This window comes from Dermacentor variabilis, chromosome 3 (assembly GCF_050947875.1).
Source record: "Dermacentor variabilis isolate Ectoservices chromosome 3, ASM5094787v1, whole genome shotgun sequence".
Taxonomy (NCBI): Eukaryota; Metazoa; Arthropoda; class Arachnida; order Ixodida; family Ixodidae; genus Dermacentor; species Dermacentor variabilis.
The window spans coordinates 133,767,932-133,794,140 of NC_134570.1; the positions used below are offsets into that span (position 1 = coordinate 133,767,932).

The 26,209-nt window shown below is 49.6% G+C and overlaps 1 protein-coding gene across 1 annotated transcript in view; it reads right to left on the reverse strand.

Annotated features, from left to right (window-relative positions):
* Positions 1 to 26,209, reverse strand: part of LOC142574195 (hatching enzyme 1.2-like) — a 57,015-nt gene that overhangs the window by 15,958 nt on the left and 14,848 nt on the right. Inside the window, exon 3 of the mRNA XM_075683343.1 lies at positions 8,861 to 8,972. Coding sequence (XP_075539458.1) covers positions 8,861 to 8,972 — 112 coding nt within the window. The remainder of the gene's footprint in view (positions 1 to 8,860; positions 8,973 to 26,209) is intronic.

A 26,209-nucleotide genomic window follows, 5' to 3' on the forward strand; every position in this document is an offset into this window, starting at 1 on the left:
CACCGCCGTTGGCTTTCCCAGAAACACAACCGCTCGCTGCGACTCCGCCTTGCTCGCCTTGCAATGGACATGGAGGAGCACTGCTCTTCTCTCACCAGACAGCAGTGGGGCCAGACCTGCGAGTGAATGGCTGGTAGCCTCGGGCTGAAGGATACGTGGGCTCTCCCGCGTGTCCTCCTTGACCCGTCGCACTCCAAGGCCACATACCGCAGGGACGTGACACGCCTCCTTCACTCGTCTCCACTCTCTGATTCCGACTTTCTTCTTGCTCTTCGTGATCGCTATCTCTCCACCAACCCCCCTTCCTCTCTCCCTTCCTACACTGGCAACCCTAATTCTACGCTCGACGCAGATATCACCCTCGGCGAGGTTCGTGCCGCGCTACATAAGATCCGTACCACTTCCACACCGGGGGCCGACCAAATCTCTAACAAGGCCCTCCGTAATCTGGATACCCCGTCCCTCGAGGCCATCACTGACCTCTTTAATAAACATTGGCATGAAAGCACTCTGCCTTCCAAGTGGACCCACGCTAAGGTAACTTTCATCCCCAAACCTGGCACACCAATAGACACCCAAAATCTCCGCCCCATTTCCCTCACCTCTTGTCTCGGTAAGCTCTTGGAGCACGTTGTTCTCGACCGCTTGCAGAACTTTCTAGACGACAACCACCTTTTCCCCGATTCTATGTTCGGCTTTCGCCCCTCCCTCTCTACCCATGACGTCATGCTCGAGCTCTCCGAAGAGGTTCTTCACCCTCTTCACGCCAAGCGCACTCGTGCGGTCTTGGCACTGGACATGACGAAAGCATTTGACAACGTCCTCCATTCCGCCATCCTAGATGCTCTTTCCACCCTTAACGTTGGTCCTCGTATCCACGGTTATATCACGGCTTTCCTTGCCTGTCGCACGGCTGAGATCTCATTCGGCCCTCTCTCCTCTTCAAATTTCACTCTCGGAAATCGGGGCACCCCCCAGGGTTCTGTCCTCTCCCTCCTTCTCTTCAACATCACTCTTTTCCCCATGGTACGCGCTCTCGCTACCATTCCTAACCTGTTCCATGCTTTCTACGCCGATGATATCACCCTCTGGGTGACCACGGGAAATATTGGAGAGATAAAGGCCGTCCTCCAGGCGGGCGCGGACGCGGTTGCCGGTCATGCTCGCGCAGTCGGGTTGGCCTGCTCCCCGTCAAAGTCGGAGCTTCTGCTCCTACCGGCTCGAGGCTTCGCCGCCTCCTCATCTCCCACCCTTAGCATCATTATTGACGCGCACCCCGTCCCTTCTGTCTCCTGCCTCCGCGTACTGGGTCTCCTTCTCCAATCCAATGGCAAACACACTGCCGTCCTTTCCCGCCTAACTACCACTGTCCACCAGACCGTCCGACTTATTCGACGTGTCGCTAACCGGCACCACGGCATGCGTGAGCACGACCTCCGCCGTCTTATCCAGGCCTTCGTTCTTAGCCGCTTTGTCTACTCCCTCCTCTATCTCTTTATCTCTCGCACCGAGGAAAACAAGGTGAGCTGTCTCATCCGCGAAGCTTACAAGTCAGCCCTTGCGCTCCCCACCTACACCCCCACTTCTCGTCTGCTGGCTATGGGCGTCCACAATACTCTTTCAGAGCTTGTGGAGGCCCATCGCACGGCACAACTCGACCGCCTTTCTCGCACCCCCTCTGGTAGAGCCCTTCTCTCTTCCCTCCGCTTGACCCCTGTGTCCCCTGCCTGTGTAACCCACCCCTTACCCTCCTCTGTATCTTCCATGCTCACTGTGAACCCTCTTCCGAGGAACATGCACCCTGAACATCACGCCGCCCGCCGCTCTGCCCGCGCCTCCACCCTCTGGCGCCAGTATGGCTCACAGTCTAATGCGGTGTATGTCGATGCGGCGCCATACAATGCCCACCCTGCCTACGCCCTTGCAGCCACTTCCCATACACTTGCTCCCCTGACCGTTGCCACTATACCTGCCCCCACCTCCACTGCCGCCGAGGAAGCAGCTATTGCGCTCGCCATTGCCACTACCCCGGCCCGTTTCATATTCAGCGACTCCAAAGCTGCAGTCCACAACTTTGCGAAGGGTCGCATCTCCTCCTCTGCGCTCAGCATCCTTGAGCACTCCCCTCCCCCTTCTCGTCGTATCCAACTCATCTGGGTTCCGGCTCACGCGGGGCACCCTGGCAACGAGGCGGCAAATTCCATCGCTCGCGAGATGACAAACCGAGCTGGCCCCCTCCACTCCGGGATGGACACGCGTGACTCCCTCCTCACCTTCCATGACATTACCCTTCATTACCGCAACTCTCGACTAGCCCTCCCTCCCCCTCATAAATCCCTCTCTAAGCTTCAACAGAGCACGTGGCGCCATTTGCAGGCCCACACTTTCCTCTCTCCTACCCGACTTGCCCTTATTCACCCCGGGGCCTTCTCACCCGAATGCGCGTTCTGCAGACACCCACGAGCAGACTATGCTCATATTCTCTATTCATGCCCGAAACACTCTCCCCCTGCCTCTTGGCATGTATCTAGTCCGCAGCTGTGGGAGGCTGCTTTGTCCAGATCGGAGCCGGATGTCCAGCTACGGCTAACGATCTGGGCAGCGGAAGTCGCCGCCAGGCATGATCTGGTGGCCACGACCGGCAGCCTGAAGGAAACCCACGGAACGGCGGCATCTTAATTTTCTTTTCTTTTTTGGCCTTCATTAAATAAAGTTTATACCACCACCACCACTACTGCGCTGGCCGAGTCCGACGAACGCTGTACGCGTGCTTGCTATTTTTTCCATCACCGAGTTGTTCATTCGCTTGCTTTTGGGCACAATTTCGTCGAATAAACTCTCTAAGTTTGTTGCCAACGTAGTGTTCCTTTCTGTCTGCCGGGCGTGCCAGCCAGCTCACCGTCGCCTACGTGACAATATTTTGCTTGCATATAGCGCACTGCGCCAGTAATTACTTCACGCGCACTGGGCCGCCGTACTTGGCGGGAGCCTTGATGCAACAATAATACCAGAAAAGGTCGCGCGAGAGTAACCAGCCCGTACAGTGAGGACGAACTACAAAATATGGCACGTGCACGGCGTAAACCTCAGGTGAAGATCACAGGCGTTGATCCTGATGTCCCGGCGTGCAACATCGTGGCGCAGGTCAACGCGCGCAATCCCGATGTGAAACTCGACCCTTCGACTTCTGAAGTGCGAGTTTCTTTTCGGGAGCGGTCAGGCAACTTCACTCATGTGCTTGCGGTAAACCCCGCGGCGTTCCGGGCGCTCACGAGCCGCGGCCGCGTAACAGTGGGATTGACGTCTGCCACCGTGGTGGAGGACCTGCACGTCCCCACGTGCACGTTCTGTGCCTCGTACGGCCATCCCCGACGTGCGTGTCCTCTGCGTGACCAACCGGAGCGCGCGGTTTGCACCCGATGCGCCGGCCAACATCTCGGCGAGCAGTGCGCCGTGCGCGTGGGTGACGCGTCGGTGTGCTGCAGCGAGTGCCGTCGGGCGGGGCGGCCGAGCTCGCACCCGACGGGCGATAGGGGGTGCCCTCTTTTGGTGGCTCGCGTAGCCCACCTGCAGTTGCGAACCGATTATGGCTAGCTTCTATCTGATGGCCCGTCTGTTGCAGCGCGGCGGCTCCGCCTTGTCCGCGGAAGTCGGCGGCTTTTGCGTGCGCGGGAGACAGCGTACGTCGCCGGCAGGGGCGGAGCCGCCGTGCCTTCGTCACTCTGATATTGCCTCCCCGTTTCATCGTCTTCCTTTCGTCCCTCCACTTGAACCTGTATCCTGCGTTTTACTCCACGTTTTCGCGTCCCCATTTCGTTTATGTTCCTGTCTCTATTGTTCTGCACCCTTCTTTCTCCCACATCGTCACCTTTTCGGCAGCATTCTCTGTCGGATGGTTGCAGGATCAGGGCGGCATTGTCCGCTTCGTCGGTTTTGGGCCACTCCCTCTTGGCTGTGGGTCCTACCCTTGTTCGGTGGGTCGCGACTATTGACGGCCTTGGCTTCGTGCCCGTGGTTTTGGTGCCATCGCTGGCGCTCTTCCTGGCTCCTGTTGAGTGCGCGTAATCATCTTGATTTCGCCCCAGTGCTCACCCGCCATGGATAGCGACACACCTATCAAGTTTCTCCAGGCTAATCTTGCCGGTACGCGCGATGCCACCAAGCTGCTTGTGGAGCGCATGATCGTGGGGGACTTCAGTTTTGCGCTAGTGTCCGCCCCGCACATGCGCGACAACCGCATGCCAAATCTGCCCCGGCCCATCGTTTAATATCACGCTTCAGAACGGCCGCGTGTCGTCTTGCTGGCGCGGGCACCTGACTTTGACATCTTTCCTGTACACTGCTCCCAGTTAGTCGTTGCGATCTGCTGCGAACGTGCTGGGAAGGCTTTCATTGTCGTCGCGGTCTATGCGCCACCTCATCGCCCGTTGGACCCCGTTCTGGATGAGCTGCGCCAGGTCGTTTCCCCACATATCACACATAGCTTTATTCTGGGCAGCGATTTTAACGCGAAACACGCGCTGTGGGGTCCCGAGGCGTGCGATGTGCGCGGCGCTCAACTTATGCAGTTCGCGTGCGGAAACGCTTTGCAAATTTTAAACCATTGTGACTCTCTCCCCACCTTTGAAGCCCCTTACGCTCGGTCATGGATCGATGTCTCGTTAGCTTCATTCTCCTTGACAGAGCAGGGCTATAGCTGGTCGGTATGCGAGGAGGAGACGCTGTCCGACCACCGCTATATTGCCTTCACTCTTTTTGCGGCCACGACGACACCGGTCCGTCGTCTTACCAACTTCGCACGCGGCCAGGTCTTAGAATGTCTGCGGGACCACACCTGGTTCCGCGGCGTCTCCAATTGCCAATATTCCACATCCACTATGCTCGACATCGTGTTGGAGGGGTTCTACACCACTTACAACACCCTCTGTAGACGCTACATGCGAAGGGTTCGTCCGCGCAGCGGCGGGGCAAAGCCTTGGTGGTCGCCTCTATTGCAGGAGGAGCGTGCCAGGGTGCGCGCGATGAGACGCCGTTTTCAGCGCGCGCGTGACCCTGCCATGCGTGCGACCTTTCGTGCCAAATATGCTGCCGCCTACGCTGTCTATAAGCGTAATCTCCGGCAATCGAAGGCTGCGGCTGATCGGGCGGCATGCCAAGATCTTACGGCACGGGCGCTCTTTGGTGTGCCTTTCCGGACCGCTTTTGACAAAACTCCACCTCTCATCTCTCTTCCTCCGCTACAGGGCTTGGACGGTACTTTCACCACGTCCGTCTTAGACTCGGCGGCCCTCCTATTACGGACGCATGTCGCTTTGGATGACCCCTCCGTTGACAGCGACTATCATAGTCGCATCCGGACTGTGGTACAGAGCCCGTATCCTGCGGTGCCGGATGACTATCCCTTTATTGAGGCCGAGATTGAACGAGCGGTTTATCGGGGCAATCCGCAGTCGGCGCCGGGGCTAGACGGGCTTTCTGCCATGTTCATCCGCACCCTATACCGGCTACATCCGCATTTCTTCTTTGACATCTTCAATGCCTCTCTCCGTTTGGGCCACTTCCCCTTCTGCTTATCGGCCAATAGTAATGAACTCTATATTCGGCAAGATATTGGAACGGTTGCTAAATTCTCGCCTCTATTATTTTCTCCACGCACACAACCTCCTTCATGCTCAACAATTCGGTTTTACACATGCGCGGAGCGCCCCTCTGGCTCTGTATGCCCTACGCCGTCGCCTCAGTGCGTTGAAGGCTGATAAGATCCCAGCTGTGTTGATCTCCTTAGATTTCACAGGCGCGTTTGACAGCGTGTGGCATGATTCGGTGTTGTTTTTTCTGCGCCACCACCGCTGCCCAGCCAATCTTTACCTCCTCCTGAAATCCTTTCTGACGGACCGCCAAGTAGTTTTCCGGGCAAACGCGGGAGACGCGTCGGCGCGTCCGTCTATTGGAAGTCCTCAGGGCTCACCAATTAGCCCCTTACTGTGGAATTTAGTCATATACTCCTTATTAGACCTTCCACTTCCACAGTGGGTACACATCCAGGCTTATGCCGATGATACCATTATACTCGTTTCCGGTCAGTCGCGCTTGCAGTTGCAGGCTCTTGCAGAATCTGTGCTCACCTTGGTTTGCAATTGGGCTAGGCAAAACAAGGTCAAAATTAGTCACAAAAAGTCATATTTCGTCTTTTTCAACAATGGGCACATTGGCACCTCTAAGCGGCGTCCTTCCATTAAGTTGGACGGCACTTATCTAAAAACCAAAGACCACATTAAAATTCTTGGCGTGGTCTTTGACGACAACATTAATTTCCACGCCCATGTTGATTTTCTAAAGACCAAGGCCGAGGTATTGGTTGCGCGATCTCTTAAATTTTTACGCGTGCATTTTTCGTTGCGTCCCGTGCTTATACGCCGTCTATATAAACAGGTTCTGCTTCCTGCGATTGCTTACGCGTCTCCGGTGTGGTGGCCGGCTTTTCCATCATCATTCCTAACCACCCGAGTTTTGTCGGTCCAGCGCTCTCTTCTCGTGGCCCTGACCGGTGCATACCATACTACGCGCACCACGGCCCTGCATATCCTGGCCAACTGTCCACCTTTGAATGTGGAGTTGGACAGGTTGGGGGCGGAGTTTTCCGTCCTCACTCTCCGCCAAATCACGCACTATGGCCAGGTCACGTTCCACCCGACCTGCATAGCGCGTCCATTCGACGACTGGTCGCATCACCCGCGCACGGCCTGTCGCTTTTCGTTCACTCGTCTGACACCCTCCCAGGCAGCCCTACTCTCTTCCTTGCCGGCTTATCACGTCTACACGGACGGCGCCTTCACGACCGTTGCGGCAGGCGCGGCGTACGTGGTGTTCGACCCGCGCGGCCGCCTTCTTGCGGTGCGCAAGTACAAGATTCAGAATGCCACTAGCGCATATAGCGCTGAGGCCATTGCTTTTGAAGAGGCCCTCCTGTTTATAATGAACGTGCGTGGCGCTCGCATGATCCACATATACACTGACTGCTTGTCTCTTTTGAGGGCGATTTCCAGCCTTCATCATACGGATGAACGCGTCTGGAAATTTCAGCAAGTGCTCCGCCAGCTCGAACTCGTGGGTCGCACCGTCCACCTATTTCACGTCCCTGGCCACCGAGGCCTAGTGGGTAACGAACTCGCAGACGCGGCCGCGTCATCGGCGCTACGCAGTGGTTTACTTCGTTCCTGCCCCACCTCAGTCCGGTCGGTCAAAAAGACACTCTTTGCCGCTGCATTACAGCAATGGCACTTGTACTGGCAGCGCGAGGGAAAGGGTACCAGCCTTTAAAGATGGGTCGGGAGTGTCTATGCCATTCCCTCTTGGTTCCCTCCGCCTCGTCTCTTCACGCATTTCTTCACCGGCCACGGCCACTTTCCATACTACCTTCATCGTTTCCGCCTTATTGCCTCTGATCGGTGCGCGTGTGGTACCTCTCATGTAGATGACATTCATTACTGGACCTCATGCCCGCGCACTGCACTTGTTGCTTCGCGGTTGCGCCGACTTCATAACATCGCTGCCCTTTCTTCCGACATGTACCCCGCACTCATCAAAACCGCACGATCCCGCGCCCTGCTCCTGCAACTAATCCGTCTTGTAACCCTCTCCGTTCCTTCTTCTTCGGTTCCTGTCCCTCCTTTACTTCCCGATGCCTACTAATTCCCTCCTCCTGATGCCTCTCGGTTCACCATTTCATATTGCTTTCGCATGACTGTTCGTGGCCATCCACACTGCATAAGCCAACTATGGCGGGGATTCCCCGTGTCGGATGGTCCTAACTGCATGCTCCATTCCCATTTTTCTCCTTTTCATCTTTCCCATTTTCCCCTCCCCATTTGTCTCTTCTTATAACTATTGTGCAGCTATCCAGCCAGCAAACCGTTGCGTCTCCGTCGAGATGACCTCTCTCCGGACCATTCAAGTCGCCTCGACGTGACAAGCCCACGCGCCAAGGCCATGACCACGACGCACACATTTTGGTTCTTATCTACAATAAACCACCTGCGCGTCACTGCGTGGGCATTGTTGGGTTGCCCTGAGGACGGGGTGGGTTTGGGAGCGTGCGCAGCTTGCAGACCCTTGGAGGCAGTTTTACTTTACTGCTCCCCTCTTTTCTCTCCGTGTCTTTGTTTATTCCACTACTTGGCCTCATTCTAAGCTTGCCTCCGCCTCGTTTCTTTTATCTATTGGCTTTTTCTCTCCAAAACTGATTTGGGCTGCCTTGCCGGCCCCTCTTCATTTATTTTCTATTCGGTTTTATACCCGTTATACCTTAACGGTGGTGCGGGTTTGCCCCTACTTTCTTTTTCCATTCTTTTTCGACCACGGGGCAACAGAAAGCCATGGACGTGCACCAAACCACTGCCATTCTTTCTTTCTGTCTCGTCCTCGTGTGCGCTATACGGAGAGACTCGTGAATCACCAACTCCACCAGGCCTCCACTCTAGCATGCAGTATAGTTTCGTTTTCTTTATTGCGTCGCCGACCCAAGTGTGCATCAACGCTGGACTTTCTCTTATCTTTCTATTTTCTTCCCCTTACCGCTGTGCAAAGTCAACCAGGCTCAGTCCTGGTTGACTTCTCCGACTGTCCTCCGATGCAGAAGCTAGTGTTGCAGTGAAACCGCTGCGAGGTTCGCACAGCCTAGCTGTGTCGCAAAGATCATCCAACGAATGAAAACTAGCTATGCAGCTTCGCCTGCTGTACGGCTAGCCCATCTGAACTTATAGAAAAGGTTTCACAGACCGCAGCAAAGGCTTTCTATCAGACCACGCGTCCCTTCCAGCAGCTACATATACGGGAAGACATGTGCGATGCTGTCACTTACCGAAAGCCTCATCCTCATCTTCAATATCAGCCTCGTATTTGTAGAACACAACTCCGTCAGGCCACGTAAGGGCCCTGTCCTTTACAACGGTAAGGGGAGTGCATCGATACTTCTGAAAAGATAGTGGAACATAGTTAGTTAGTTAAATGTGGGTTTAATGGCGCAAAAGCGGCTAAGGCTATGCTGCGCCAAACACGAGGTGTTCTAAAAAACAGTTTATAAAGTGAAAGACTATGTTAATAATCTATATTTTACGTAAAAATCCAGTGTCGTCTAAAAATTTACGCACGTCACCTAATGGGACTAGTGGATCATCGCCTAAAATTAGAGCAGGGTGTAAAGGTATGTGTAGTTGATATAATTTGTGCAAAAGTGCTCGTCTGTGTGTTTCAATCTGCGTACATGTGAGTAATATGTGTATAACTGTTAGTGGCTGTTGACATTTCTCGCATGTTGGTGTGTCTTCTTTCCTAAGTAAGTAATTGTGTGTGATGTGTGTGTGTCCAATGCGTAGTCGGCATAAAACTACTTCGATGAACCGCTCCTGATGATAGCATGACTTCCACTCCCCAACTATGGGTTTCGTGAGATGTAGCTTGTTGTCGGAACAGCGGTCCCATTCGCGTTGCCATTTTACCGTTAAGGCTTTTCTAATTGCGCGGATGCTATCTTTATATGGGAGTGTTGTGTTTGTAATGTCTTTGTGTGCTGCCATCAATGCATATGTATCAGCTGCTTCGTTACCCGGTATCCCAACATGGCTTGGGACCCAGCAGAAACGAATTGTCCTCCCGTATTCGTTAAAAGCCACCATGTTTAAAATGTCTCCAATCAGGGGTTCACACTCAGATTTCAGATGTAGTGCCTTCAGTGTGCTTAAAGAATCTGTGTATATGACTGCATTTTTGTGTTTATCAGCGATAATTTTTTTCACAACAACCCATATAGCGAAAACTTCGGCCGTGAAAACAGAGGCGTGTTGTGGCAATCGGATACTTTTTTCCCAATTTTCCGTTATGACCCCCACACCCACGTGTTCTTTCGTTTTGGAGCCATCAGTGTAATATTGCACGTCATTTTGATATTTGTCCTGAAGTTCACGGAATTCTTGTGTAATGTGTTCGCGTGGGGTGTCTTTCTTCTTTAAATGTGTCAATGTCCAGTCACATAACGGTTCAAAATCGTACCATGGGGGCAAACGCTGTGGCTTTCTGGCAACCTCGAGGACTTCGCAAGGAATGTCATAATCCCGGACGTATTCCTCATATCGCAGGACAAGCGGTTTGATCATGTTCGGTTTATTTGTATAGTGTAGGCGTGAGTTGCATTGTGTGAGGATGTTGTAGCATATGTGTTGTGGTGACGACTGAATTCTTAGTACGTAGGAAAAAGTGAGTAATGCTCTGCGCTGGTGTAAGGAGGGTTCATTACACTCAACATATAAACTTTGAATAGGTGAAGTTTTGTAGGCACCACTTGCCAGTCGCAATCCAAGGTTATGTACTGGATCAAGTCGTTGGATGTAGGACTGTCTGGCTGAGCCGTAAACAATAGAGCCGTAGTCTAAAAGGCTGCGAACAAGAGAGCGGTAAATACGTAAAAGACACGTTCGGTCGGAACCCCAGTGCTTATGAGATAAAACTTTCAGGATATTCAATGCTTTATTAGCCTTAATCTTTAGTGTTTTAATGTGGGATAGGAAGTTTAGTTTTTTGTCAAAGATTACTCCCAAGAATTTATATTCTTGTTTTACCGGCAGCGCGACATCATTCAATTTTACATCCGGGTCTAAGTACAACCCTCGTTTTTGCGAAAAAAGCACTGTAACAGTTTTCTGAGTAGAGAAGCGGAAGCCATTTTGCTCAGCCCATTCCATTAGTTTATTTATTGTTATCTGGAGCTGTCTTTCACATGTTCGTAAGTTTGAGGCGCGGCATGCTATTTGCAGATCATCGACATATATGGAGTGCATAACGGAGGTGGGAATAACTTTGTTGACAGAGTTCATTTTTACTATAAAGAGTGTTGTGCTCAGTACGCAACCTTGTGGCACGCCGTTTTCTTGGATAAATGTGCGCGAGAGCACAGTGCCTAGACGGATTTGGAAAGTTCTGTTGGACATAAAATCAGCGAGACAGTTTAGCATTTTGCCACGGATTCCTAACGCGGCGAGATCACGTAAGATACCAAATCTCCACGTGGTGTCGTACGCTTTTTCAAGGTCGAAGAACACTGCCAGGCAGTGCTGTTTTTGTAGAAATGCTTCACGTATTTCGTGTTCAAGTCGGGCGAGGTGGTCTGTCGTTGAACACCCTTTTTTATAGCCGCACTGGTGAAAATCGATGGAGTTACGTGTATCAAGCGTGAAAGTTAATCTCGCATTTACGACACTTTCGTATGATTTCGCCAAACAGCTTGTGAGGGCAATGGGTCGAAAGCTGCTTGGGGATGTGGGGGATTTACCTGTTTTTAAAAAAGGCACAACTATTGCGTTTTTCCAACTTGTTGGCATGCTTCCCGATTCAAATACTCTGTTAAAAAATTAAGGAGAGCATTTACGGATGCTGGGGACAGGTGTGCAAGCATGGAATAATGAATCCGGTCAGGACCTACTGCAGTTTTCTTGCCAGCAGAGAGAACCCTGTTAAGCTCTTGTAGCGTAAATGGAGCGCTGTTTTCGTCCCTTGACATACACGCAGTTGGTAGCTTCTCTTTTTCTGCCGACAGTTTGTATTTTAAGAACCTGTTTGAATAATTAGCCGAGCTAGAGATGTTATAGAAATGTTCCCCAAGTATATTCGCTTGTTCTTGTAGTGTTGTCTGAGTGCCTGAAGGTGTAAGTATGGGTATCGTGTATGGTGAGTAGTCCCCCTTAAACTTTCTGACCCGGTCCCACATCCTTTTGGATGTAACGGTGCTATTAATTGTAGATACATATTTTTGCCAAGAACATTTTTCTGCCTGTCTCGGGATATATCGAGCTTTCGCTTTGGCTTGTTTAAAATTTAGAAGGTTGTTATGTGTTGGGTACCTGCGTAAGATTCCCCAGGCCTTATTTTGCTGCTTTTTTGCTATGGTGCATTCATGTGTCCACCAAGGATTAAGCTTTTTCGGAACAACGCCAGAAGATTGCGGAATGGCTTTTTCGGCTGCAGAAATAATACAGTTAGTAAATTGTTCATTAATTTCGTCAATGCTTAAATCTGTTAAAGTAAGCTCCTCCAGCCTGGCACTTTCTGTGAAAACAGACCAGTCTGCCATTTGTAGTTTCCAACGGCGCGGTTTGTGAGATATAATGGGTAGTGTTGATGTGAGGTTGATTATAGCAGGTAGATGATCACTGCCATATGATTTCTTCAGTACATCCCATTTAAAATCGGTAAAAATGTCGGGAGAGCAGAATGCTAAATCAATGCAGCTAAATGTACGTGAACTGGGTGAAAAATGAGTTGGCGCACCTGAATTTAAAAGACAGATGTTATTAGTCAAAATAAAATCTTCGATAAGTTGTCCTCTTTGGTCATTCTTATCGCTACCCCAAAGAGTGCAGTGAGCATTAAAATCACCAACTAAAACAAAAGGCTCCGGCAGCTGGTCAATTAAATCTTCCGAATCTCGAGTTGTGAAATGGCTATGGGGAGGAATGTATAATGAACAGATGGTTACAGTCTTAAATGACAAAACGGTGACAGCTACTGCCTCGTGCGGAGTATTTAATGAAACGTTCCGTGTAGGGATGCTGCCTTGAACGACAATAGCGACACCTCCTGATAGCCGACTGGAGTGTTCGCGGTCCTTTCTTATAACTGTAAAGCCTTTAAGGAAATTTGTATGCTTTGGTCCTAAATACGCTTCTTGAAGGCAGAATGCCACTGGTGATAACTTATTTATGATATCTTTGATGTCACCTAGATTGTGAATTAGGCCTCTGCAAGTTCCAATGAATGATAAAAGCCATCTTATTGGAATCGGGAAAAAAAATACTTATGTGTGTGAGCTTACAAATTGTAGGTGGCATCTATTTAAAACCTGGTTACTCTTATGAAGGGCGGTAACCACTCAGGTTACCTTTCCCTTTCTCACAGAAGTTAAAATATGTTTCTCCTTCTGTGTGCGCTCCAAGGAGCGCGGGTCTTTTGGCGGGTCTTTTGGCGTCAATGACGCCGGGATTTTTGGATCGACGTCCATCGCCTTTTCCGAGGCACTGGACGATCGAGAGCCAGGCGCCGAGACGCGCGTCTCGGGCCGTGGGGTACGCTTCAACTTCGGACCCTGCGGCACTGTTGTCTGCGGGCCCGTATTCGTTGCTGGTGGAGCAGTACTGGCTGCAGCCACCACGGGGGCGGTTGGGGTTTCTACAGGGGTACCGGAAGTGGACCCTGTAGATTCCTGAGACCGGTGTGGCGCTGCCCCCTGCCGCGTCACACTAGCATAGCTTACTTGAGGTAAGTGCGCTAACCTTTTCCTCGCTTCATAAAATGAAATCTTTTCCTTTACAGTTATTGCAATTATTTCTTTTTCTCTTTTCCAGCAAGGGCAGCTCCGCGAGTAAGCTGGATGGTCGCCCTTGCAATTGACACATTGTGCGGGAGCATTGCAGTTGTCAGATGGATGGTCGTTGGCGCTACACTTTGCACATGTCTCCTTTCCTCTGCATGATTGTGATGCATGTCCGAACCTTTGGCACTTGAAGCACCGCCTCGGGTTCGGTATGTATGGTCGGACGTTGATTTTCAGGTACCCTGCGTCGAGTGAACTTGGCACAGTACTGGAGCCAAATGTAAGTATTACGTGTTTTGTGGGGATCTGTTGGTCGTTTCGTCGAAGTGTTATCCTTTGTACCTTGATTACATGTTGCTCCTGGAATCCCTCAAGGAGCTCTTCGTCACTGAGGTTCATGAAATCTTCTTCTGATATTACTCCTCTGCTGGTGTTGAGCGAGCGATGTGGGGAAATTGTGACATTAGTGTCACCGATGCTATTGAGTTCACTGATTTTTTCGACTTGTTCTTTCTTTGTCAGTTCGAGGAGGAGGTCTCCACTTGCCATCTTTGATGCTTTGTAGCCTGATCCGATCGCGTTTGATAGGCATTTGGATACTATGAAAGGTGATAGTTTTCTAATAGTTGTGTCGCCTTCACTGTGAAGGACATGGAACTTTGGGAAGGTGTCATAGTTTGGTTTTAATAGGGACTGAAAAGTTGCTTCGGTGCGCCCTCGTTTTGGAGGGCGATCTTGGAGGGGGGGAAAAGTGTTTGCCATGTAAACACTGGAAAATTCGGCGGCGATGGTGGCCACCCACCACCGAGCCCAACAAGGGGACGCTACAAGGTTAGAAGAGAAGCTGCAGACGCCAGCCGTGCATCGCCGCTATAACCTAATATATATACCCAAGGCAGGATATATTACACACGGTTAACCCTTGCCGCCAGGAAATACGGAAGTAATTAGAAGTGAAGAGAAGACAGGAAAGATGTAAAAGTAGGAGATCAAGACGAAGATTCGAGAGGAAGAGATAGGAAGAGGCGACTGCCGATGTCCTCCAGGTGGGTCAGTCTGGAGGTGCCGTCTATGTGAAGCAGAGGCCAAAGAGGCGTGTTGCCTCCGCCGGGGGGCCTTAAAGGTCCAAACACCCGGCATCGGCTCAACCTCCAGGATCCCCCTTTCCCCGGACACGGCTAAGCCGCGCACGGCTACACGCGGGAGGGTCCAAGCCTCGTGTGCTCGGGTACGTGATAGTGGAACATACTTTTTTTTCGTCAACACTTAGATATGTACAATTAACGCGAGATTACTGGCGTGGCAGTTTGGGCAAGTTCGTATTCCGTGGCGTATCCTTAACACTAGCACAATTCACAATATTTAAAGGGGAAAACCAGGAAGAAATTTTGTCTCCACTTGTTCCTTCACTCATTGTCAATTACGCTCAGTATTGTTAAGGATATGGCCTATATCAACGGCCCTATGAAGTTATATATTTCATATGCAGCTAGGTATGGAGGAGCGGGTGCAGATTCCAAAGAGCTGCATTTCCAGGCTACTACTCTATCGCGGGCATGAATAGGAAGGACACGTAACATGATCATCTTTTATGTAGATATGCTCTGCATTGGCCAGCACAGGTACACTACACGGAAGCAACGCCACAAACAGGCACAGAATGCAAGAAAAAAAATAAAATAAACATTGTAGCGCACTACAACTTATAACAAACTTATCAGCTTAACAAACATGCAACTTATAACAAAAACTACCAATTTCTACGAAACTTCTGAGTTGAGACGCCATCTTTAACATGTATGGGTTCGAGAATACAAGGATAAAAAATGTCCTCACTACAAGAAACGCCCTCCTTTCAAGACCTGGAGAAAGCCACGACCCAGCGATATTCTCTAAGAAAAAGAAGCGGCTGTCCCGCCTTGCACCTTTGTCACGGAGCTCCCATCCTTCCTGGGTTATAAAGTTGGCAGGCTGGCATTACATTACAGGTGCTTTCCTCGGACTCATTATGCGTGCTCCACAAGGAATCGCGTTCAGTAAGCAACATTCAAAACAAAGGTTACTGCAGGCTACATTTAGGCGAAGGTGGACGAAGCCGGCTGGTGAAGCATTTTATTTTAAACTTCCAGGCACGCTCACGCCCGATGTGAGCAAATGGCAGAGGTATTTGTAAAAACAGCACATAGCTAGGAGTGCGAACATTTTGTAAAGAGAATTGAACGGCATCGTTCTCGATTCGGCCCTCGAGTCAAATAGCTGATCTAGATAACTGGGTTTCAGCGTATCGCGCATATCAACTAACCCAACATTTTCATTATTTTTTCAATAGATTCTGTAACTTGCACTGAGATAGGGACGAGAGACCAGAGGATTTGAAAGAATAGGCGTCAATTCTTGCCCAAAGGCGAATTGGTGGAAGCGCTACCCACTCGATCCTCAAGCATGCCGACTGTCACAATGCGCCCACTGGTCTTCTCAAAGGCGTCCGAGCAAAGATGCAGCAAACTAATTGAAGAAGACATTCCCGCTATGTAGGGCCAGGATCCTGGCACGGGAAGACACTTGTGGCCATTTTATAGCGGTGGGAGGCAGATAAAGCCAGTGACCAAATCCAGTAAAACCTAGTTATTACGAACTCGGGTCATTCGAAATCCCGTATAATTCAAAGGTCTTCTGCGGTCCCGTATCTCCAAATGTAAATTTGACCTGATAATACGAACCGGCGCCCTAGGCCAACCCGGTTAATTCGAAGATTTATGGTGCTATGCGGCAATTCCTGATCCCCATTTGACCGCAAACACGACGAAACGACGGCCCTTCGGAGCCACGAGGCGACGCCACGTAGCAATCGCGATTATTTATGGACGAAGCGCCGGACCTTTAGTACTCCTAGCAGAAAAATAATTCCACGATACGCTTCGCGCACCGCCGAAACGCGCGCCTGCAGAGGAAAAGACGTGCTTCACTGCAACGCAGCGGACATACCGATTGCATGCTGTCGTCCCCCACTCCGCACGGTCCTCGCAGTCGCAGCAGTCACAGCGTCAGCGCGTGTTCCTTGCCGCTGCTACTGGTTGCCTTTCGCCCATTCTCTCTCCGCGCCTGCGGCAACGTGTGCGCACGCGACGCCGGTCTGCGCCGTTTCTTTGTGTGCGTTGGTTAGCGGTGTTGCAGCTAGCGTGGTGTTCTTTTTATTTTCTGAACTGTGCTAGAACTGTGCATCTTCGCTAGTGAGCGAAGATGCGAAAGTATAACACTTTCACGCTGCAGCAAAAGTTCTGCTTGACCCAAGAAGCGGGTAAGAACACGTGTTGCAAGACCGAGTTGGCTGAAAGACAGCGTGCCCCTCTCGACGTTGTCCACAATATTGAAGAACAAGTCGAAGGTACTGGAGGCCTACAGCAAGACACATTCTTCGAAGGGGTCGTGAGTACGGGATCCCACGTACCAAGATGTGGAATCAGCTTTACTTCGCTGGCTGCAGAATGCAAATGCAGCCCACCTTCCCATCACTAGAACGATACTGCGGGACAAGACCAACGACTTGGCTCTACAACTTGAGCACGAAGAGTGCAAGTGTAGCAATGGATGGTTCAGCCATTTTAAAGAGCGCAGTAATTTGACCCTCGTAGCCGTCTGTGGCAAGAGCGGCAGCGCAGACGATAGCGCCATCGACGACTGGAAGAAACACGCGTTGGCTCCGTTGCTTAGCGAGTGCGATGCCGACCATGCGTACAAACAACCTTGACAAGGCAGCCCTTTTTTACAATATGCTGCCCACAAAAACGTTCGCAGCGAAGGACACCGCGCTCAAGGGTCGAAAGCACGGCAAGGAAAGAATTACCTGTTCTGTTCGGCGCGGACATGTGCGGTAAACACAAGCTGCCGCTACTCGTAGTTGAAAAGAGTGGGAAGCCTCGCTGCTGTAAACATGCAAGGCTGCTGCCAATGGATAAGCCTATCTAGCGGCACAACAAGAAAGCCTGGGTCACAGGCGCAATATTTGAAGATTACCTTCGGCAGCTTAACCGCAAGTTCGCGGCCACAGGCAGGAATCTACTCTTCGTTGTTGATAATTGCCCGGCGCATGGTGCCATCTCATACCTGAAAGCAATCAGGATAGTATTTCTCACTCTGAACACCACGTCGATCTCGCAGCCAACGGATCAAGGCGTCATTCACCACAAGAGGAAGATTTACCGCCGCCACCAGCTCAAGCACATGCTCCTTTGCTACGACAACGGCATCCTCGGGGCCATAAGTCTTATTTGTACGCATGGAAGCACATGGAAGCCACTTTGATCATGCGGTGTTTTGAACACGATGGCTTTTTGAAGGAAATCACCATCGATGCTGATGCTGGCTGTTCTTGTGCACTGCATGAAGAAGGAGCCGAGTATTGTGACCGCATCAATGTCCTCTGCGCAGAGGATAGCGAATCCGGTGCTGTCGGTTTCGCCGAGTATCTGAACTTTGAAAATGATCAACGAACGTGCTACTCAGACTTGGAGAGGGAAGCTACTGCTGATGCGACCATGTGCGACGGCAGCGACGACGACGACGCTAACAAGCCCTCCCGAGCACCCGCTCTCGGGGAACTTATCGGATCGCTGAACGTTATCCACAGTTTTGTAGAGTGCCACGGTGGAAATTCTAGAACGCTGCATGTAGTTGGCCAACTATAAAACATGACCCTTGGAGCCTCGAACTACAGGGCGCGGCAAACCAGCATCTCTGATTACTTTAAGTAACCCAAAGATCGCCGACTAAAGGTAGCGCATTCCTGTAGCGAAATTTTTTGCCCGGGTAGCATTTTTAAAGTTCGGTTAATGCGAAAACCCGCTTAATTCGAATATTTCTTGCGGTGCTGATGACATCGACCTAACGAAGTTTTGCCATATATATATATATATATATATATATATATATATATATATATATTCACAGGGTGTTTCAGCGAACACGTTTAAAAATCTGTATAAATGTTGCCTGTGGCAGGTGTCACAATTCTATCTGATTAGCTGTCTACTCGAGCCGGCGGACAATACTTGCACAACAAGTTCAGATACAAGATCGACACATTAATAAAAATTTGCTAATTAAGTTTTAACTAATTACAGTATGGCCCATATCGCAATTTACAAATTATAGCCATGGAGTTCGCAATGCGGATCCACTTTGAAAGAATGTTCAAGATGACACTAGTTTCGAGATATAAATTCCCGAACTTTGCGGAGAAATGCATTGGCGTTCCAGTTCATTTGTTCACAAAACGTCGTTTCATGCGCTGAAGCCCACAAGTAACTGGAACGCCAACGCATTTCTCCGCAAAGTTCGGGAATTTATATCTCGAAACTGGTGTCGTCCTGAGAATTCGTTCCAAGTGGATCCGCCTTGCGAAGTGCACTGCTACAGTTTGTAAATTGCAATATGGGTCATGAGATAGTTAGCTAGAAAGTTAATTACTGAATTCTTGTTAATTAGTGAGTTTGTATTTTCATTTTTTGTGCGCGTAGTGTCCGCCGCTTCGAGTAGACCGGCTCATAAAGTAGAATTGAGCTATCTGCCATAGGCGACCTTTAAAGTATATTGAAAGTTTTCACTGAAACACTCTGTATATATATATATATATATATATATATATATATATATATATATATATATCGTAAAGTACAGGCGGCTCACGCAAATATCTTAGAAAATGTCTACAGAGATTCCACAGCTACCTTAATTCTCTACAAGTAGAAAGATACCTATAAGGAAAGGGGTCAGGCAAGGAGACTCTATGTCTCCAATGCTATTCACTGCATGCTTGGAAGATGTATTCAAGGTATTAAACTGGGAAGGCTTAGAAGTGAGAATTAACGGCGAATATCTCAACAACCGTTGGTTTGCATATGACACTGTCCTGTTCAGCAACACTGGGGACAAGATACAACACATGATTGAGGACCTTAAAAGAGAAAGTGTAAGAGTGGGGTTAGAGATGAATATGCACAAGGCAAAGATAACGCTCGATAGCCTGGCAAGGGAACAAGAGTTGAGGATCAACAATGAGCCTCTAGAGTCTGTTACAAAATATGTTTACCAAGGTCAAATAATCAGAGGGGACCCTGATCATGAGAATGTAACTTACAGAAGAATAAAAATGGGCTGGAGCGCATACGGCAGACCATTGTCAGATCCTTACTAGAAGCTTACCAGTATCGTTGAAACGAAAGGTGTACAATCAATGCATTATACCAGTGCTAAGATATAGGGCAGAAATTTGGAGATTGACAAAGAAGCTTGAGAACAAGTCAAAGAACGCGCAATGAGCGATGGAACTGGTACGTATGCGGTCTGGCCCTATTCTTGAAAGGAATGTGCATCGGTTGGGGGCAGAAAACAAACTAACTTTATATTCTACAAAACACGCACGGGAGAGTCGCATGTGTTTGAGGCACAATTTCTGGGTTCCAGTTCGGGAGGTTGGGGGCGGCGGAGGTTTCTCGGAACTAAACTCGGGGTGCAGTCGTTTCCTCTTTCTTCCGCGCTGGTGCCTCGTCCAGCCAAGGAGCCGTGGTGCGTCGCTTGTACAGAACACTTACCTCCCTTCTCACATGGAATCGCCGTAGCAATCCGGAGGGCGCCGTTGCCGCTGCAATCGTGACTCTCCAGGCGTGTTCGGCTATTTCCAAAATTGTGACATCAGGGTTAGTGCCGATCTCTAGTGCGGTCGCTATTGATTGCGAATATTCTGGTATTCCTGAAAGAGTAGACTCCGACAACGTGGGGTTACCTGCTTGTATCCCAACCATAAATGGGAGAAGAAGGCTGCTCGCAGTTAGCATACAGCCGTTATTCTGTGTCGCTTAATCTTCTATGATGATGATGATGATATGTAGTGTTTAATGGCGCAAGGGCCAGGTTTGGCCAAAGAGCGCCATGACAAGTGGTGATGTTGACGATGTATTATGGAGATGTGGCTTGGCTGTAAAGTGGCCTAAAAATTGTCGCTGTAAAGTGCGTAAAATCTACGTGCTATAAAATTATGGCGATGACTAATGACGATTACTATGAACATTAAAATCCATCGTAGAAGAATGATGCAAAATCAAAAATATGTAGGATGTTAAAATTACGTGGAGCACTGCTGCCTCGCCAGAGCCCTTGAAAGACAAGGGCCTAGAGGCATGTGCTATACTAAAGAGATATCGCAGCGGCATCCTCTGAAGAGAGGACCCGCTACGAACATGTGGGGCTAAAAACATGCAGGACGACATCTTTCAGGAAATTTAGTACTGTGTTGGTGTCAAATAAAGGTTCTGGGCCGAGTAGCATTACGGGATGTAGGGGGATGTGCTGCCGGTATGCTAGGGAAAAATGTTTCCTTCTTTCAGATTCGGCTGCCCGACACTCCAGGAGGACGTGGAGGACGGTCAGCCTCTCCCCGCATCTACCACAGGTTGGAGGATCATTTCCAGTGAGCAGAAAGTTATGCGTGCCAAACGTGTGTCCTATTCTGAGGCGACAGAATAGGACATCTGTTCGCCGTGATTTTGTTACGGAGGGCCAAGAAACTAACTGTGGCTTTATTACGTGCAGTTTATTATTTACTTCTGCGTCCCACATACGTTGCCAGTGGTTTCGCAGTTTTCTTCTTAAGAAAGGCTTCAGGTCTGTGACAGGGACCGATGCAGTAGGACTAACTGCATGCAATGAAATGGATGTGGCCATCTGGTCCGCTAGTACGTTTCCCTCAATGCCCCTATGCCCAGGCACCCAGCATACAATCACATGTTGGTTGGATATATATGCTTTACACAGTACGGAGTAGAGTTCGTTAATTACCGGATTTTTGTGGTTACAGAATGACATCAAGGCCTTCACAACACTAAGGGAGTCCGTATATATAATTGATTTCTGGAGGTTTGATTTCTTTATATGCTTTACAACCGACAAGAGTGCGTAGGCCTCAGCCGTAAAGATACTGGTTTCCGGATGTAGTACGTCGGATTCCGAGAAGGATGGACCGACGGCTGCATAGGACACCCCCTCGCGTGACTTCGATGCATCTGTGTAGAACTCCGTGAAGGAATATTTGTACTGGAGTTCCCGGAAATGCATTTGGATTTCTATCTCAGGAGCATGCTTTGTCACTTGCACAAAAGATATATCGCATTGTATGAGCTGCCACTCCCAAGGAGGTAGCAGCTTCGCTGGATGCATTAGGCGGAGCTCGAGGAGTGGGACATGCATTTGATCACTAAGCTCCCTCACACGCAGCGAGAAAGGCTGTCTTACGGAGGGACGATTATGAAAGAGTGTAGCATATGTCATATCGTTAACGGTATTGAAACATGGATGTTGAGGGTTAGAGTGGACTTTCAGGAAATATGTTTGGCTGATGTATGTTCTCTGCAGATGTAGTGACCACTCATTTGATTCTGCATATAAACTTTCGATGGGACTTGTTCTGAAAGCTCCAGTGGCCAGTCGGATTCCTAGATGGTGGACCGGATCTAGCATCTTTAGCGCGCTCGGGGCTGCAGAATGATAGATCACGGCACCATAGTCCAACCGTGATCGAATGAGGCTCTTGTAAAGGTTCATTAGACATTTCCTGTCGCTGCCCCATGTTGTGTGGGATAGCACTTTAAGTAAGTTCATTGTTTTTAAGCATTTGACCTTGAGGTACTTTATGTGTGGAATAAAGGTTAATTTCGAATCAAGTATGATGCCTAAGAACTTGTGTTCTTTGTTCACAGGAATTTGCTGGCCATACATTACGATACTGGGTTCTGCAGTAAGCCCTCTCTTTCTTGTGAAAAGCACACAAGAACTTTTTTTGGGGTTAACTTTAAATCCGTTTTCTTCTGCCCATTTGGACACTTTGTTCAAGCCCTGTTGAACTTGCCTCTCACATACAGTAAGGTTGCAGGATTTGAAACCTATCTGTATGTCGTCTACGTAAACAGAATAAAAAATGGCTGGCGGTAATGAAGCACGAAGGGTGTTCATTTTCACGATGAAGAGAGTGCAGCTGAGTACACCTCCTTGAGGTACACCAGTTTCCTGTATAAAAGGTCGCGACAATACATTGCCGACTTTCACGCGGAATGTACGGTCGGACAAATAGCTTTCTATTAGCACGAGCATATTGCCACGGATGCCAATTCCCGACAAGTCTCTCAAGATTCCATAGCGCCACGTAGTGTCGAACGCCTTCTCCATATCGAGGAATACGGATAGGAAATATTGTTTATGTAGAAAGGCGTCGCGAATGTTTCCCTCAATGCGCACAAGGTGATCGGTTGTGGACCGCCCTTCTCTGAAGCCACACTGAAAGGGATCGAGGATATTGTTGAGTTCAAGGAAATGTACTAGTCTGCGGTTAACCATTTTTTCAAAAAGCTTACAAAGACAATTTGTAAGAGCTATCGGACGGTAGCTTGCCGCCAAGGAAGGGTCTTTACCGTGCTTAAGAACAGGGACCACAATCGCTTCTTTCCATGTGGATGGGAGGTTTCCCGCAGCCCAAATAGCGTTGAAAAGCGTGAGTAGTGTAAGTTTGGTGTCAGCGTGTAAGTTTCTGATCATTTCGTACATGACCCTATCAGGTCCCGGCGCAGAGCCCCTGCATGTGGTCAAGGCAGCTCTCAACTCAGCAATATTGAAAGGCCGGTTATAAGGTTCATTCTGCCTGGATTTTCGTATTATGGGCTTACATTCTTCTATTTGTTTGTATTTCAAAAATGATTGCGAATAATGGTTTGAACTCGACACGCTCTCGAAGTGTTCCCCAAGTGAATCTGCCTGATCTTTTATTGTTTCACCTTGTGTGTTTACCAAAGGAAGTGAATATGTTTGGCGCCTTTTTATCCTATTAAACCGGTTCCAGACTTTGGCCTCATCTGTATACGAGTTGATACCGGATAAAAACGTCTGCCAACTCTCCCTTCTAGCCTGTCGGCGTGTTCGCCTGCCTTGCGATTTCACTTTCTTAAAGTTAAACAGATTCTCCGCAGTGGGAGAGGCGCGTAGCAATCCCCACGCTTTGTTCTGTTTCTTACGAGCGATCCTACAGTCCTCGTTCCACCACGGGACACGCCGTTTGCATGCCCAGCCATTTCCTTGTAATATACATTTAGTTGCGGCATCTATTAAAAAGGCTGTAAAGTATTCCACGGCAGCATCAATTCCTAACGAGGACATCTCATCCCATGAAATATTACTGAGAGTTCGGAATTTCTCCCAGTCAGCTGTATCAATCTTCCACTTGGGAGCCTGTGGTGGATATTCGTTTTCTTTAGGTGTTCTTAATAGTATGGGGAAGTGGTCGCTTCCGTAAGGATTGTTTATAACTTCCCATGCGAGTTCAGGAAAAATAGAAGGAGAAACTATGCTGAGATCAATTGAAGAAAAGGTTTTGTTGGCAAGACAGTAATATGTGGGTGCCTTCTTATTAAGCAGACACGCACCGGAAGACAAAAGGAGCTGTTCAACGAGACGACCTCGCGCATCGATACGAGAGTCGCCCCATAGGGAGTTGTGCGCATTGAAATCGCCAAGAACAACATAAGGTTCTGGCAATTGATCTATAAAGGATTGGAATTCATGTTTCGTTAATTTGTAATGTGGGGGTATATAAGGAGAGCTAATGGTGATGAGTTTGTTTAGGAGAACAGCTCGAACCGCCACTGCTTCGAGAGGCGTTCGTAGCTGTAAAAGTTGACACGCAATGCTCTTATGGATAACAATGGCGACACCGCCCGATGATGCGACAGCATCATCGCGATCTTTGCGAAAAGTTATGTACTGTCGGAGAAAATTTGTGTGTTTAGATTTTAAATGTGTTTCCTGTAAACACAGCACTTTTGGATTGTGTTGGTGGATCAGTTCTTGTACATCATCAAGGTTTCTAAGGAGACCTCTGACGTTCCATTGTATGATTTGTGTATCCATATTTAATGTAAATTAGTGCTGTGTGTACGGAAACGGAAAGATGCCTTAGATTACAGAGCCCTTTCGAGGCCCTGTAATTGGTGTTTTGTTCTTTTTGAAGCGTTCGAGTGATTCTCGACGCTCCTTAGGCGCCTGGTGCGCCTTGAGGATAGGTGTGGTGTCCATTGCCTCTTGTGAGGCGCCGGACACGTGCTCTTGAGAGCGGGAAGTTTTCAGAGGGAGTCCCGCCTTGGAGGGCAAGACCCCTGCGCCCACCAGCCCGGAGGTCGATGGGGCTCCCAGAGGGATTTGGCTGCGCTGGCCGTTGCCAGCGCTGGAAGGGGCCTCGGAGGCTGGGGCAGCCTCGGCTGCACCCACCTTCGGGGTGGATGGTCCCTTCTCCTCGGTTGACGGAGCAGCGCTAGCTGCAACCGCCGCGGGGGCAGATGGCGTGACTGCCGACTCACTGCTTGTGGGTCGGACAGCCGCCGGAGGCCGTTGTGACGCTGCCCCCTGACGCGCCACTTCGGCAAAGCTGGCCTTAGGAAGGTATGCAACCCGCCTGCGTGCCTCTTTGAATGATATGTTTTCTTTTACTTTGATAGTGACTATTTCTTTTTCTTTTTTCCAAGACGGGCATGACCGCGAGTATGCGGCATGCTCGCCATCACAGTTCACGCAGTGTGGAGCGTTTTCGCACGTTTCAGAGGCATGGTCACGGGAACTACATTTTGCACATGTCTGGCGGCCTCGGCAGTTCTGTGAGCTGTGGCCGAATCGCTGGCACTTAAAGCATCGTAGGGGATTCGGAATGTACGGTCTCACTCGGATTTTCACATAGCCTGTCTCGATAGTGTCTGGTAGGTTGCTTGAGCCAAATGTAAGTATTAGGTGCATGGTATTGATTTCTTTTCCGTCACGTCTTATTTTAATTCTCTTAACATTGATCACGTTCTGATCATTCCAACCATCTAGAAGTTCAGCTTCAGACAATTCAAGCAGATCAGCATCCGATACAACGCCACGGGTAGTATTCATGGTACGGTGTGGGGTCACTGTGACTGGAACACCCCCAAAAGATACAAGTTTGGACAGTTTTTCAAATTGTTTCTGATCGCGGAGCTCTAGGAGAAGATCACCGCTAGCCATTTTCGATGCTTTGTATCCGGGACCAAAAACTTCTGTCAGAGATTTCGAGACAATGAAAGGTGAGATCATTCTTACAGTCTTCTCAGGCTTATCGGAGTGGATGACATGAAAGCGGGGAAAGTTCTGTGTACGATTGCCAAAAAACTTAAAGACATCTTCGGTGCGCCCTCGCTTCTGAGGGCGATCAGGAAGTTTGGGGAAACCAGTTTCCATGAAGATATATAAAAATTCGGCAACAGCGCCGACCGCCCACCACGGAGCCCAACGCGGGGACGCGGCAGAGCTTGCATACAAGTCTGCACGACGCCAGTCGTACGCCGCCACTATAACCAAATATGGTGTACCCAAGGTTGGATAGCCACACAGGGTTAACCCTTGCCACCAAGAAGAAGGAAGTAAATAGAAGAGAGAAGGAGACAGGAAAGGTGGAAAGTAAGGGAAAGACGAAGGTTGTAGGAAGAGAGAGACAGGAAAAGGCGACTGCCGATTTCCCCCGGGTGGGTCAGTCCGGGGGTGCCGTCTACGTGAAGCAGAGGCCAAAGAGGTGTGTTGCCTCCGCCGGGGGGCCTTAAAGGTCCGAACACCCGGCATCGGCTCAACCTCCAGGATCCCCCTTTCCCCGGACACGGCTAAGCCGCGCACGGCTACACGCGGGAGGGTCCAACCCTCGTGTGCTCGGGTACGTGGTGGCGCAACACACAATCTTCTATGTTGGGTCTCAAAGCGCCAGGCCTAATGTGATCGTAATATCGTTGTACTAACCTGTATACGCAA